Genomic DNA, 16,276 nt, shown 5'->3' on the forward strand with positions numbered 1-16,276 from the left:
TTGGAGCATCAGGCTCTGATTGACTGACTGCCATCTATTTCATTTTGTGCTCAAATTACACAGCACAGGTTAAACCTCTGTCTTGAAACTCATCATTTGGCACAATGAAAATGTATGCACACTAAAGGTCGTAACCCTCTCAGGCTCAGATTATTCTTTCCAGCAGGTTTGAGCAGGGTCAGGCTCTGAGCGGCGGAGAATAAATGCAACTGAATCTCACAGAAATTCATGAAACGACTTTCCCAACAACACACTACATGGCTGTGGCTGTTAAAATTACATGCTGGTCACCATGAAAACAACAAACTTAATGTTTTGTCCAAAAACTTCTGAAATCTAAGTTCAAAGTTATGCCATGTGTAAACAGGGCCTATGTCAGTTTCATATATAATAACAAAATTAAATAACAACAAAATACCTCTAATCCATTATTCCCCACACAAAAAATACACGACATGCAGTTTGAATTGCAATTTTATTTCATCCAAGTGATGCTAAATGAATGTTCATAATTAAAAAAGTTAACACTCGGTTTATATCCCAAACACACACAATATTAATAGCCACCCGAACTCAGATAATTCCCTTTGTAATTAGCCACTGTCTAACAACTATGCACTCGATATAGGGACCAAAAACACAACCCAGGTACAGGCCGACTCAGGAGTCACCTCGAGGCCCTACAACAAGGCCGATATGCATAAATCTACAGGCCTCTGGTAGCGTAAGCCACTAATGCCAGATTGCAGTAATCTCGCCTCCAGATCTACAAAAAGAAAGCAGAGGTTTGGGTTGTTTATGTGCAGTCTAACAGTGCAGTAACTCATTAACACCTGGTCCTTTGCATCGGAGTCAAACACACTCAATGGACAGAACGAAATGCAGATTAAATGTGATTCCTGTGTTTTAAGAAAGATTTACAAGGTGTGAAAGCATTATCTCGTTACAAATGTGCCTTATGTATTTGCATACTCTTCAAAATTATTCGGGTATTTATTTTTTATTTTTTTTATTTTTTTTAATGTTGCATCATGTTTCAGGAAAGCTATATAGACAGCGGGCCCTACAAACAAAAAGTCAAGGAATGCACGCTCAAGTGTGGATGAGCTGACGGAGCACAGAAACAATGAGGGTATCTCAGCAAAGGTGCATAGGGCTGGATTCGGTGCTGAGGGGTCGGCGTGTGGAGGAATGCGTGTGGAAGACAGCAAGACGTCGCGCCGCTCTCCGGCGGAGGGACGGTGACAATATCTCATGAGTTTCCATGTCATGAAATACAATTTAGGACAGTTCGGTTTGAGAGGCAGGTGTCTAGGAAGAGGTAGACAAAGTACACAAGCACCTAATTCCTGTTTTGTGTCCCCGTGCCACCGTGTCAACAACCCCCAAATCCATCTGATTACATTTTGTCCCGAGGACCCTGAGAACATTTCTGTAAGATATTCGAACTGTACGACCATCCGCTGAAGCCTCTCTCTGATCACAACAATCATTCGTATACAATCCTTGCAGTGAATGTGAAGTAATTCCTCTTCATTTCTCTGGGGCCCCCTTTTACATCCTCCCAAAGGTCCCCCGAGGGGTCCCCGGATCTCGCGTTGGGAACCACCGCCCTATGCTGCTGCTGTCGCCTTATGACACACTGATAGTCGACACGCTGAAACCTGTGTGAGAGCTTCAGGTGCAGAAGCGCAAAAAAGTGCCTTTTACATGTGCAGTGCTGTATTCAGTTTGCTTGGAGATAACCCTGGCTGTAAACATTGTTCCTTTTATGTTTCCTAACTTGTGTTCAAATACAGAAGTCAGTAGTTACTCACTGTTTCCCGTACAGGCATCACAGAGGAAGATAATGAATGAGATAGTCTAAATACCTGGCTACTACAAGTAGGGCTGCACAATCACGGCTAAAGTGGTAATTCCATTCATTTTGCTAGATATTAGCCTCAGTGTTTTTTTTTTTTTTCATCTTATATCACTACAGCAATGCTTTGAGTGGAACAAAATCAAATTAAATGTGTCAGTATTGCTGAAAGGTGATTATGAATTGCAGGAAACGACAATTGCCATGTTCAGCTCTACATGATAAGATTGTGCAGCCCTAAGTACGACTGGGTGTAGAGAAGAAGAAGAGGAGGAAGAAGAGGAAGAGTAGCAGAGGAAGTTGGAGAGTTGGATCCCAAACAGTACAGTGCATTCCTTCTGATGACACAAAGCTACATTGAACGGATCCTTTGTGCATCAAACAGAAGAACGACAACCTAAAGCTCTGCAGTCATTGTACAAGTCAAAGTGTCTGTAACTGAAGGAAAAAAAACAAACAAACAAAAAATAAAAATAAAAATAAAACTGAGGTTCTGTGCAAAAAAGTGCAGCTTTCCTCATACAGTTCTGCCTTGCTGTGGTCCAGGATCCGCAGGCTGCGTTCACAAACCCTCTGAGAGCAGGAGGACGGATGCAGAGCGACAAAACGCTCAGGTTCCTTCACAGCAGCCACTGCAGAAAGTCCCACCTCTCCTGTGCTGTTCCTCAGGCCAGGGGAAGGAACAAAAATGGCCCTTTTTTGTGGCCATTTTGGTCCCTTTTTTTTTTTTTAAGAACAATTTTATTCAACTGTAAAATAATGCATTTGAATTGTATATTGAGAAGCAGACCTTTCTTATTAATGATACTGGTTCTTTTATGTATTTATTTTTTGTTTGTGTGCATTTTTGACTGTGTCGGTTGTTTCCTGATCAAAAATGACGTCTCTGAATGCACTGGAAGGAAAGTGTGAACAGGGTGAAATACATGAATGAGGTTCTCCTACTAATTACGGACATTTTCACCCTCAATTATAATTTCATGAGCGTTTTATGTTATTGCAAAGGCATTTTTTTTCCTGAGCGGCATTCATTTTGGACCCTGGCTTGGCCCAGAAGAGGAACTGTTTAAAACACCTTGCAGGGTGTTATTTATGCAGGGTGTGTATGTGTGTGTGTGAGAGGAGTGGGGGCTTCTACAATGGCTGGGAATTTTAGGCTGCGTTCACAATCAGCATATTCAGAGTGGTTTACCTGAAATCTGCAACGTTTCCTTGCTTAATTCAACTAGTTTGCCGAGCTGAGAGCAATTTCACCAATCCCACCAACTACAGGAAACCACCCTAAAACACAAGCGATCATGGCTAGAGGGCGATTTCTTTATGTGTTCAGACAGGAAAAGATTCAACATTTTACCAAAACTCAAAACTTCCAAACTACTTTTCAGACTTGTGACTTTCATCTACAAGCTCTGATTGGCTTGTAATTGGTCAGTTTGAATCGAAATCAACCAAATATCAAAATGCAACTTTGCCACTCTCTGCGGGTGTGACTGCAGCCTAAAATTTACAGTGGAAGTTGTAATGGATTACATGTTTTGCTCCTGATATCAATCGTCAGGTTTCCTGCACGTCAAGCGGAAACGAGCCCGGGATCCCTGGAGTCCGTCTTAGCACTCGGCGTCAGCGCTGCCGTTGATGGGGTTGGAGGCGAGCGTGGTGAGCGCGGCCTCACCGGGCCCGGCGTGGTCGACTCCGTTGGACTGAGCGCACTTCTCCCCCGCCTGTCTGTCATTCTCCACCCCGCTGTGGAGCAGGGAAAATGAAATGGCAGAGGGTGCAATGCATTTTATTTGTTTTTAAAAGGCGAAACACACTTCACTGACAATTAGGTATATAAAAAAAAACATCTAACAGACATATGCAAGCTTAACAAAAGGACCGAACTGAATGAGTAAAGAAAAAGAAGAGAGAAAAGTAGAAAATTATCTCTTGAGATTTTTATGAGCAGGTGAGTTTTGAGAGTGTTTTTGGAGGTGGGCAGTAAAGGAGAGTGTGACGTGTGTGGAGAGAGTAACAGAGGTTGTGAATAAAATTTTTTTAAAAAAAGCTCAAGTGCGGCTCAGGCGAAATATTGTGCACTAACAGTGTACATCATTATCCAGCTGGGACAGCTCACTCGGGTCACTTGGTTATCCCTGTATGAGGAGCTACTGTATGTTTACATGTACTGTTACTTACAGGACAATTACTTTACAAATTGTATGTATGTAAAATTAAAATTGAATATACCCTCACATAGCATCTGATACTACATCTGCATGCAAACCAACTAACTGGAAAACAGTTATAATCAGTATAATAATAAAATGGACTTTGAGCAGCTCTTTTCAAAAATGTTAAAGTGCTCAGTAATATGAGAACAGGCAAAAAGTCATAAAGTACAAAGCAAAACTGAATAAATAAATACAGTCAAGGCAGACAATAATTTTTAAACATAAAAAAAAAAACTACAAAACATAGGTAGTGTTTTTTTTTTTCTTAATCTTATATCCTACTTATTTATCCAAATGGTGACCACTTTTATGAGAGATCTCACACTTATCCAATTTTAAAATTGACATCTACTAAAGATTATCACTGTCTGTCTGTCTTGTGTAAATCTGCTTTACTCGCCAACAATCTGTGCAATTTTCATGCAAGATTTATGTAATTTATATATTATCGATGGCACTGAGCAACTTTTTTGACCACTGACCAGCTTTCCTCTCACTGCTCATTGTAAGTGAACAGCATCATTTTTTTTTTTTTTTTTTTTGGTGATGTACTGATGTCCTACCTGTCAGTGCAGCCGTTGGCAACCGGCGACTCGGCTGCTCCTTTCTCGGACAGAGAGCTGCGGGACCTCCTGTCTTGCCGGGAGGCCACGCTGGGCTCCTTGCCGGTGTCAGAGCTCTTCCTCCTGGCCACGGGAGGCCCCGCCCCCCTCTCCGGGCTGACCCTGGGTCCTGCCGCGTCCGAGGGGACACACAGAGCGCCGGGACCCTCTGGATCCTTGCCCGAGTCGGAGCTGGTGCGCCTCCCGTTCAGGCTGTCCGAGGAGGAGACGTGGCTCATCTGGCCTTCCCTCTCATCTGGAAAAGAAGAGGTTTAATTCAAAATGACATCATGCTGCTTTCTTTCAATTATTTTTGGTATTTTTATCTTTACTCAACAGTTCACAGTGGGGAGAAAAAGGACAAGAGGGTCGGGGGGAGTCGTACAGCAGATGTGCCAGGCCAGATTCAGACCCAGAATAAAAATGCAATTCTTACATAAATCTCCAAATGCCAAAAGGTTTTGATACCAAATCAAAGCATGAACTTTTCTGTGGTGTTCCTCAACGTCTTGGCATCCTAATATACTACATTGGAGGGATTTATGACCATGTTTATCAATATGCAAGTGGTGAAAAATGGTCAAATTTTGCACCAAAGAACATCACACATATCCATAATGTCAGCTAAAAATGACAAATGTATGCGTGTCAAAGTGAAAGCAGGTTTATTGGTGAACATGAGAAGAACAGGAGATAAAATATGGAGATAAATGTAAAAAAACAAGGTTTTCACAAAGAATGCTGCCTGCCTGAGTGCAGTGTGACAAAATGATAAAGCACAATGTCTTCTAGGATATTCTTGAGGATTTTACAGCGGTTGAAAATATACAAAGTCACCTAACAGAGGAGGTGGCAAACCGATAGATTGTTTTCTACAGGGATGATGCTGCATTGTCTTTTTTAAGGCTTGGTTTTATGAAGACTCCAGTGGTTTTATGCTTGTTTCTCCAGCCTGGCCCCAACATGTAATGCAATATAGGACATATGGAAAAGGACCATAGCATGCATAAATATCTTGGCAGCATCCAGAGAGAGACAGTTTGCAAAGCTGTACTTTATGGTTTTTATCATATTCATTATATGATATGAGAGCACAATAAAAAATCATATTTAGACAGTTTTGTAAGCACTCTCTGGGATCACTTAAGTTGATCCCAGAGAGATATTTAGGTCCAGATTGTGGACATCGTCTCAGCTTTCATTGTGATTCCGTGTTTGCTCGAGTTTTCAGGGTTGGATCGACATCTGAATGTTTCCTGGGAGAATTCAGAGGCCAGCAGTTCCTTACAAACGGACGCACTGTGCCCGCGGTGAGGCTCTTCAACCGGGGAGAGAGGGGAGAGGAGGACGGACAAGAAGGCATTGAGTTCTTATGTAACATGTTGGCATGTTCACTCTGTTTCAGGTCATTCAGTTCACGGTGTTTCTGTTCTGTTCTCTTTGTCTTTCTGTGTGTTTGGCCACTTAAAAAAAAAAAAAAAAACACCAATGGCCAGGCTTTTTATGTATTTCTTTTTTTTTTCCAACCATACTATTGTAGTTGCCTTTTCACTCCTCTATGAACTTACACTGCATTAATCTCTTGCATTTTCACTGCTTCTTTATTTATTTGAGCTATTTTTAAAATTTCTTCTAGTCTTGTAATCGAATCGAATTGATTACAGTATAGTTTTAGAAATTACCATGCTAATAAAGCTCTGCATTTTTCTGTACTTCTGATGAACAGCATGTAGTTCACATAGAGGTTGTTCTCTAAATTCCTCAAGATTGCTGTCTCTCTTCTAAACGCTATGTAAAGGGGATAAAAAAAAGAGCGTAAGAGAAGAGGGAAAATGGGTTTCAAGAAAGCCCCCATTAGGCTAAAGTTGTGAATTTAAATATTTGGCACATCTGAGATTATGCAATGGTGATTCATGCTGGCAAACAAGGTCAATCAATCATTGAAAAGCAGATAAATCCATTTCATTTGTAATCTAACCTTGTTGAGAGTTATTATGTGGTGCATGGCGCCCCCTTCTGGACACACACAGACACAGCTGCCTGCGCTAAATCAAACAAACCTTTGTTTTTGTCCAGTGTGCCTCACAGAGAAACATTGGCGTGAATGAAACCTCTGACCTCTGCAGTGTTACCCACCATATGTTCTGCACACTGATTGACAAAGCAGCATCTCAATTAACAGCACAGCCTCATCGCAGGCCTTTGGGAGTTGAACAAGCGTCACACTTCCTCAAACACATTTTAAAAACAGCTTTTAGTTTTTGTTTTTAACTGTTTTATTATAGTTGTATTTGTTGCATTCTGCCACAAGCCTGCTTTTATTTAATTTTATTTATTTATTTATTTATTTTTTACTGTATTATTGTTGGATTACTTCAGTTGGGATATTCTAAATGATGCCATGCATACATTTAACCCTAGACAGTATAATAAGCAGGTTGAGTATTCATATCATTATTAATTGTTTTATATGTATACAAAATATCATCTGGTTCATCTTAGACAGATCAGTAAATTAGATTTGCAACTACAGGTTTCAAACATTGAACTCAACACTCACTGATATGCAAATTCTCCATACAGATACGTTTTATCTGCTATTGCCGTATTTGGCCACCAGGGGGCACAGGTGATTTATTATTATTATTATTATTTATTTATTTATTTATTTATTTTACATGTTGCATGCCTGTCTGAAGGCCAGTTTATGGTTCTGCATCAAAATGTCACAGGTGTCTTGAGATGCCGCTGCAGCTCATGTGCATCTCGACACCTGTCACTGGTCCACCTGGCCATGTGTTTCTAGCTGGTTTCTACTCATAGGGAAGAGCATGTGGAGCCAATCAACGTGAGTCTAGCTGAGGAGGTTCATTAATATGTTAATTTGTATGACAGCTCATCCTTAAGTTATTAAGAATTCCATGTGAGAAATATCATCTTGCGTCTTCGCACAGAATGATCAAAGCAGAACCATAAATACTGACAATGCCACAGACAAGTACGGCATGTCTGCAGTGACACTTTGAACCATAAATCAGCCTTGAGCCACAGAGCATGTGCGTGCGTGTGTGTGTGTGTGTGTGTGTGCATGTGTGTGTGTTCACCTCCAGAGCCCGGCTCTCCTGCCTTGTTGCGTCGGCGTCTCAGGATCACTTCCAGCTCGCTGTCCTTCTTCCCCGGCGGCGAGGCTGCAGCTTCCTGTGAGCCTCGGCTGGGGCTTCGCTTCACCGTCTCCTGCAGGCAAACACGCTTCCATTAGCTTGTTATTCACAAAACTCATGCTAGACTAAATGTTTTTAATACTATATCAATCAAATAAATAAATAAAAAGAAAAAAACACACAAACTGGATGGATATAATACAGAATGGTATATAGTGATGCATATGTTGTGTGTTTACTGATATTACGGAATTATGGAAGGAAAAATCACTGTAAAAATGATGATTTAAGGAAAGTGATCATGTGGGATTATTTACCAGGATGCCTTTCAGTTCTTCCATGGCACTCTCCTGCTGTTTCTCCTCAGACACTGCTGGAGGCTGCTGGAAAGCGAAAACAAAACAAAGAAAAATGTTTATGAGGACGCTTAACCCTAATGTTGTCCTGTGTGTTTCAAGGATTTGAGGGAGGCACTAATGCTGCGTTTCAGACATGTTGCTTGAAAATCCTGATTTCCAAGAAGAACAAATTCAAGATGCCATTCAAGATGAAATTCCAAGCAGGTAACTCAAGGCGAGATTTGCCCCTTTTGCAAACAGTGAATTTCCCTTGAGAGCAGAGGATCTGTGTAACAGCAAGCGAGCAATCCACAAGTAAACTACTGACTAAAACACTGATCTGTTCAAAATGGTAATATTAGTAATTAACAATGATCCCTGCAGTTTTTTTTTTTTTTTTTGTGGCATGCAATACAAATGTGCTATTGGTATTATGTGTGTTATTTAACCTAATGTGTAATGTAAAATATCAGTTTTCAAAAGTAAATTGCCAATTAAGGAGCCCAAGACACTCTGTCTGCTGTTACAAAGTAATTAAAAACTTTAATTACACTGGCTTTGTAATTAAAAAGCACGCCAAAAACATATTGACCAGATGTGGTGTTCATGAAAGGAAAAAAAAAAAAAAAAAATCAGGTAATTAAGAAAAAAAAAAACAACTAATTATTACATTACAGTGCACATGCAGATCACAGCAGTGGAAGATATCACTGCCTGCTCTTCTTTAGAAACACAGTGATCATTAAACAAAGAGATGTGGCTCTACTTGATTGACTGTGTGGACTGTGGACGGTGTCTGCGGCGGGTTACTGGAATTAGAGGGAGTGAACCGTCTTTTCCCCAGGGGGGGCGACGATCACTTCATGCCATAAGATTGATGCAAACGTCAATGCATACTCACTTTTACAGCTACTCTCTGTGGCGGCAGCGCAGCGGGTGAGCGGGCGCAAAGCATGATCGTGGAGAGGAAAGAGAGGAGAGCAATCAGGCTGAGTGCATTCGGTCTATAATAAATATGGAGCACAACACCGCATCAATATTAATAGATTTCCCGAGCAGGAAGAAGAGGAGGAGGAGAGAATAAAGCAGGACAGAGGAAACAGGGGAGAAATCAACACATTTTATTTTAACTTTAACTGTTAACTACACTTGTCTTAAAATGTTTTGAAGTAAAAAAAAGAAGATCACTGATGATTATTGATTATTCTTGGGTCAGAGGAACATTCTAGTCCAACTAAAAATGTCATACGCTGTGACCGCTGACCTTCTTACGATTGATTGCTTGTAATGTCGGTGATCTGGGAAATGAAGCTTGTTTTACTGATGCACTCAGCGTAAATGACTCAGGCTGGGACTCTCTAAATTAAATAACTAATCATAACACAGTTCTGCGGGACATTTTTCCTTTCAGCCTCCGTCCTGAAGCCAGGTGTCCTGAATCGCCCCCACCTTGCTGTCCTGACCCTTGACGGGCCGCAAGACGACGCCATGCTTGATCCGCTCCATCATCTCGTTCACCGCCTTGACCTTCACGTCGTCCACACCCTCAGCAGCTGCACAAGGGAGAGGAGAGAGGCGGGTAGGGGGGAGAGGGACAGCGTGAAATGCAAATGTAATAAGATATAAATGTAATGAGATTTAACAGCTGGAGTGACATTAGTGTCGGCCCTACCAGGCGGCGGCTCTGCCTTCGGAGAGCCTTTTGATCCTTTGGAGGATTTTCTCATGATGGCAATCAGAGAGCTGCTCGACAGAGAGAAGAGAGAGAGAGAGAGAAATGAGGGTGGAAAAGGCAAAGAACGCAAATTATTTCATATTTTGTATTTTTCCATATTATATTTCCCAGTTCTCCTCACTGTAATTAACATATTTACCACTTTGCTCCTATATATTACTGCTTAACATACTCCTCCTTCCTGTACTTTGTTTAAATGCCCCCAGTTTGCTCTGTTCCTGTTTATGTCCTGTTTCTCTCTTGTCTGTGGTGACTCATTTGTTCTAACCTCATGTTATCTTTGCATCATATTCTCATTTAAGACAAATAAATATTATTTATTCTTCTGCTTGTCTCCTCACCTGAGCGGGTTGCAACGTGATGGGGGCGGCGGTGGCGGAGGAGGGGGAGGAGGAGGAGGCGGTGGAGGGGGCTGTGGGGGAGGAGCCGGGGGTGGAGCCACCCCTGGAGCAAGGGGTGGGGCCCCGGGGCCGGTCGCCATGGCAGCAGCGGCGATGCTTTTCTGGGCCTCCTGGAGCTCTTGGACTGCAGGGAGACAAGAGAAACAATAAAACCTCAGTGTATATGAGTACCACTATTACTACTAATACTATCATTACTACTACCACTAGAGTATTTTAATCAAAAGTATATGAAATGTGTGTATTTTATGATTTCCATTTGGCCCGGTGTTGTTTTTGCACACCAGGTGGCCCTTGTCTCCGGGTCTTTTCCTCTTTAAAAATCTCCTTAAATCGCTCAGTGAGGTCACTTGGTGGATGAACCCCGGAAGAAAGTGTTGATTCGCAGTGACCCATTTAAAAGCGGGAGACAGATGCCATGTTGCACACAGGGAGAAACTCTGCCTGTTTGCCAGATTTCCTGCAGCAGATGGGTCAACGGTCTGTGTTGGCGCCGCCAGAGGAAGATACACACAACAATGAGACCAGTGTATCTCACTGGAACACCTCACCTTTTATCTGAATTTTCCATTTTCAGTTTTATCACCATTTTTCCCCCTGCTGCTGTTCTAAAATGAGACAAATGCGTACATCCTGCAGCTGTATGGAAGCTAGGAAATGTGTGAGTTTAAAGCCTGACTTAGCAAAGCGCCAATGCATTTCAATTTGTGGAAAATGCATTTGTACATTGCAAAATAGTGTATGTATAATATAAGTTGTGCTGTATTTTAGACTAAAAAAGTGCACATCATTACATTAATATAAAATAAACTGGGGTACTTGGACACCTCTGTTGCATGTTGAGTGTTTTTTGCACTGCATTTTGCAACGAGACAAATGTACACACAATTGCTCTCATCATAAATGTGATGTGCACAGTGCACGACCTAAACCGGAGTTCAAATCAGGGCAGTTAGGAGATGATCTGTAAACAGCAGACAAACTGGGTCAAACAACCAATGCGCCACATTCACATGTTAAAGTATTAGTGCATGCATTAATTGTGCATGTGTGTCCATGTGTGGGTGAAGGTGACTACATCAGTGCAGGAAGCATGTGTATCATGTTTACGCGTGTCAGTCTGCAATATGTTGAGTGTTAAACACACTGCTCACAGCGATGTGACGTCACGTCCGGATATTTCCAGCAGCTACAGTTGAGTTGGATCAGAGAAAAAGTAAATGGAAGGATTTGGTGTCAGTGCCTCACAAGCAAAAAATGAGGCCTTCTTTCTAGAATCGCAATTTTGCACCGACGTTCAACAGTCATACGGGGAGAGATCCATCACAGAAGAGACGCAGAGACACATTTCTCCACTACAGCAGCAGATAATAGACCACAATGCAATGCAGCAACAAGAGACACTTGTGTTTTGAGTCAGGACATTGTGGGAAACACAATCCCTAAGTGAAGTAGGAGTAGACGAGGCACGCTCAGAAAAAGCTTGTGATCAAGAAAGAAAAAGTGTGTATTTCATTGAGTATCTAATCAACGCATGTGTGTATGCACCTGTGTTCACGTGTTCACATGTGTGCATGTGTGTGTGTGTCTGTCCCATCCCCCACCTCTACTCTCATCCATTTCCATTTCCTGCACCTGAGGCAGTCATAACACCTGCTATTTCCACACCCACCTCTGTTTTCCAGCTCGCTGTTCTTCTTCTCTGCCCGCTCCAGTCGTCCCTCCACCTCCTTCTTCTCCTCGTCCAGCAGCTCCAGCTGCCTCTGCAGGGCCTCCAGCTCCTTCTTGACCGCACTCTGCTGCAGCTCTGCCTCCAGGCTCTGCACCTACAGCACACAAACACACACACGCACACACACGCAGATACACAGGGACATATGATTTCACATCATGTTGGCATGATTAAAGGGACTCAGTTTCAACTATTACTGTATCTATATATGATTTGACAGGTTTATTTTAGACACTGTTGACCTGATTTTGTTGGCGGGGTTAAATTAAAGTTACTCCATTTTCATAAATCCAAAAGCCTCACCCAAAGCCATGTTACTTGCTGAAACCTGTTAGCTCAGCTTGTGGGAATATCTGTGAACTGTTTGATCGTTGGATATCTTTATTAGCTCAGCCAGAGATGCAAATTAGCATCAGCTGTGCCAGTCTGTCACCACATTAACATTGTTCCTCTCTGTTAGAATAGGCTGTTAGATTAATTAGTGGCCACCTTTGAGAAATAAAATCTAAAGCCAAAACTGCCAAAGCGGCAACAGTATCTGTGAATAATATGAAGCAGGATGCTGTTGAAAAAGATCAGACATGTTGAACAAACTCATTTCGTGACAAAATAAGGGCTAGAAAATCATTTAGATCAGTGTGTGCTCTATATTGTTGCATGACAGATCTTTTTAACGTCATGCAAACAGTCACAACGTAGGTGTGGAAGGATTCGTGGGCTGATATGGAACCAGATTTTTGCGGTTTCTGGAAATAAATAAAAATAAATAAATAAATAAATAAAAATAAGCGGAAGCCGATAATTATCTGTCAACAAAGGATGCCATCTGCATGAAAAACACGGGAAACAGCCACATCAAACTGAACGTGTGAGACGCTCTGTAATGAATACAGATCAGTCATGGGAGCTGTCAGAGCCCACCCAAATTCTCTCCTTGATCCAGCAGCAGTTAGTTTGATGGAGCACCGGACACGCCTGTCAGCTACACAGAACACACACACACACACACACACACACACTGATGTGGCACTGACTCAGCAGGCAGACTCAAACTAATGCTCACTCTATTCACAGATGTTCATGTCCAGTCTCTGCCCTCTCGAGACAAAAGCTAGTGTCAGTATTAGTATTAGTATTAGTATTTCACAGATAGAAGACAAATGTGTTCACACTCAAAACGACAGCTGATTTTACTTCTTTTACTGGTATCATAGTCGCACTTCTGGCATCATGTCAAAGCTACAATCTGAATCTATTCAGGAATCAGTATGGTACACACTAATGATGTAGGAAAAAACAGTCTTTGTTGGTATTGGCGGCTCCCTCATCCTTTTATGATTTCAGCTGAGAGAGAGGAAAAATAATTGGGGGAATCCGCCGTTATGTGTGTGATGTCTTCACAACCGGTTATGATTTTGAAAAGTCTTCCAGTGTGCTGCAGCCTAGCCGTGCGACCACACTGCTCACGAGACAAAAGACAGAACTTAAGACAGATTTCTGTCCTTTGGGTTACAGGAAGGAGAAAACATACTAAGAGGGCTTTTCTCATAACACTGCTACTTAATAGAAAAAAAGGGAAACAGTAATAAAGTAATAAAGTGGTCTGAAAAACCTACAATCTCACCAACTTTATGCCAGGCTTTCTCTGTTGTTTTATTTTAGTAATCCTTGCTTGAGATGAAGAGTTGTGTCATTGTCTGTGATTGTCGCTATTTTTCCAAAAGCTAACATAGGAATGCCCCAACTGGCTAAATGGATGCTGACAAATCCAGAAAAAGTTCAACTGGGTTGCCCTTCCCTTCAGTCAGTCTGACAGCCACGTCATCAGCCCTGTCCGGACAACACGCAGCTCTTTTAGAAAACAAATTGAAATGAAAGTGTGCAGACAGACACGTGGGTCTGTCTGCAGGCTGACCAGCAGCTTTGGGTTTCACCGTGACTGCTTTTGACTTTTCGGACCTTCTGCTGATGCTGCAGTCGCTCCTCCTCAAGGGTTTTGGTGATGGAGGCGACGTCCTCCAGGGCCTTGAGCAGCTGAACGCTGGGCTCAGCGCTCTGCAGCAGCAGCATGCTCTGCCTGTTTGCTTCCTTCTGCTTCACCAGCATCTGCAGGGGAGGAGGAGGAGAGGAAGTGGAGAGCAGGAAGGGGAGGAGGAAGAGCAGAGATGTGCGTAGAAAAGTGGGCAAGGAAAATAAGATAGGAAGATGGAGAGAGGTGATGGAGGGAAGGAGGGGAGGAGAAGAAGATTGAGGAAGAGAGAGGAGAAAGATCCATGGATGTGGTCAAGGTTACTGAGTCTTGTATCTTTTCCTTCACTTTCACATGCAACATATCATCTCTGTGTTTATCGTCTTCCTTCAGGGTGTTTCATTTTTTGGGTCAATAAACAGCAGATTCTCTCTCTCTTTCTCTCTCTCTCTCTCTCTCTCTCTCTCTCTCTCTCTCACTCACACACACACACACACACACACACACACTAACGATCAGCACAACACAGATCACTGTCTATCAGTAAGTTTAACTGCAACATTACGACACATTTCTTTTCTTCGACACCAAGCTTGAACTCTGCAGCACATTTTACTGCATGCGGCAAACATGAATAATGTGAAAGGATTTTGTGACAGTATAATGAAGTGGAAACACCAAGTTTAGGCGGCTAAAGCAGTTTGTTTAAGGTTAGCTTGAGGTTTTTGTCAAGGTTAAATACTTTTCACTGTGCTGTCTCTAGTCATGTCTCCTCTACTGAATCCTTTTCTGCAACAGAAATGCATTTCTCTCACGTTTCCTGCAGGGTTTATTATTAGCATGTGTTCATTTCACAAAACCTCACAAGATGAGGCCTGTACTGTAAGCGTGCAGCAGGTCAGAACCTCATTCTTAAGTCTGCTGTGCTCCCATTTCTTGCAGCAACGATGCAATCTAGGAATCACTTGCCTCCTCACGTTTTGCAGTCTGTGTATTTTTGCATGACTGTTCAGGCACTTATGCATGCTGTCTCTGCATCAGCTCTTCTTTTGTTGCAGTAATCAATTTGTACATGGACAGCAGTGTGTTTCTGCAACCCGTCCCCACCTCATGTGCGTAAGTCTCAGCCTTGACTCTCAGGTTCTGCTCCAAGTCGAGCTGCTCCTTCATCCCCTCATACTCCTGGGTGGCCATCATAGAGACTTGAGAGAAAGAGAGGGAGAGAGAGAGAGTAATTGCTTTCTGCAGCCTTCCCTCTATGAAGTTTTTATTACTCACAACATACATGGTAATGTGAGTGAATTACAGTGAGGTTAAACCATCCATAGGATACCCTCAAGGACCTTTGGAGGAAATGTTTGGAGACTGTGTTAATGCGGCTGTGACCCCTCTTTGAGCCCCAGACTGCTGTGTTTTCCTGTGTGAGACTCACCTCTGTTAAATCTCTTGATGGTTTTACTCTGCTGGTCAACAGTTTCGCGAAGCTCCTTCATCTCTGCCTGATCTTTCTCTGACTGCAAACAGAAAAAGTCACCAACACGCTGAAACCGGGCATCCTGGCTGGTCAATAAACTGTGTTCGCGTCAATGAAGTGTAACGTTGAGGACAGAGCCACAGAGCCACAGCTGTCATGAGCTGAAACCGCTCTTCAGATTTACTCGCACCACTTCTTTCAAGTAAAAAAGTTTCTTAAAAATAAAAGCCTCTTTTACTTTTTTCCCCATGACTGAATTCTCTGGTTTAGTATTTATCTATCATACATCTGTTACCTGTGACCCAAACTTATCTGTCTGGGTCACAGGAGCATTTTGTCATATTATCGCATGCTATACAGTTAAACAATGCCCAGAACTAGATTTTCATCCATCATACCATAACAATTACTCTGCAACAGAATACCGGTGTCTTTTAAAGATATAGCCCATTTGCTTCTGTCTATGTCTAGCTACTTTTCCCCCACTCATTTGCAATACATGCTGCATATAATTAGATGCTTTGACACTTACCTATATTTCCACAGTGGTCTAGTATGAAATTAACTTTAATTAAGTTTTCTTTGTGCTTGTTCCTCACCTGTGCAGTAAGCTCCTCTATCCGTCTCTGCTGGTCGTGAATCTGACAGACAAACTCTTTCTTCTCTTCCAACAAGCTGTTCACCGTCTCCCGCAGCTCTGACAAAAAACACAGAGAAGAATGTCTAAAACTAAGATGTCATCACAAGGCTCCAGAGGGAGAAAAGGCCACTCTTTAATACAGTTTGTGAT

At 42.2% G+C, this 16,276-nt stretch overlaps 1 protein-coding gene across 1 annotated transcript in view; it reads right to left on the reverse strand.

Annotated features, from left to right (window-relative positions):
• Positions 1–461: 461 nt before the first annotated feature.
• shtn3 (shootin 3) overlaps positions 462–16,276 on the reverse strand; it is a 35,746-nt gene continuing 19,931 nt past the window's right edge. Inside the window, exons 5-17 of the mRNA XM_030062753.1 lie at positions 16,086–16,183; positions 15,445–15,526; positions 15,120–15,214; positions 14,003–14,149; positions 11,984–12,137; positions 10,252–10,435; positions 9,848–9,918; positions 9,625–9,728; positions 9,077–9,091; positions 8,155–8,220; positions 7,781–7,910; positions 4,638–4,932; positions 462–3,604 (exon numbers count right to left, since the gene is read on the reverse strand). Coding sequence (XP_029918613.1) covers positions 3,469–3,604; positions 4,638–4,932; positions 7,781–7,910; positions 8,155–8,220; positions 9,077–9,091; positions 9,625–9,728; positions 9,848–9,918; positions 10,252–10,435; positions 11,984–12,137; positions 14,003–14,149; positions 15,120–15,214; positions 15,445–15,526; positions 16,086–16,183 — 1,577 coding nt within the window. The 3' untranslated portion in view covers positions 462–3,468. The remainder of the gene's footprint in view (positions 3,605–4,637; positions 4,933–7,780; positions 7,911–8,154; positions 8,221–9,076; positions 9,092–9,624; positions 9,729–9,847; positions 9,919–10,251; positions 10,436–11,983; positions 12,138–14,002; positions 14,150–15,119; positions 15,215–15,444; positions 15,527–16,085; positions 16,184–16,276) is intronic.

The sequence above is a fragment of the Myripristis murdjan genome, chromosome 10 (genome assembly GCF_902150065.1).
Source record: "Myripristis murdjan chromosome 10, fMyrMur1.1, whole genome shotgun sequence".
NCBI classification, from domain to species: domain Eukaryota; kingdom Metazoa; phylum Chordata; class Actinopteri; order Holocentriformes; family Holocentridae; genus Myripristis; species Myripristis murdjan.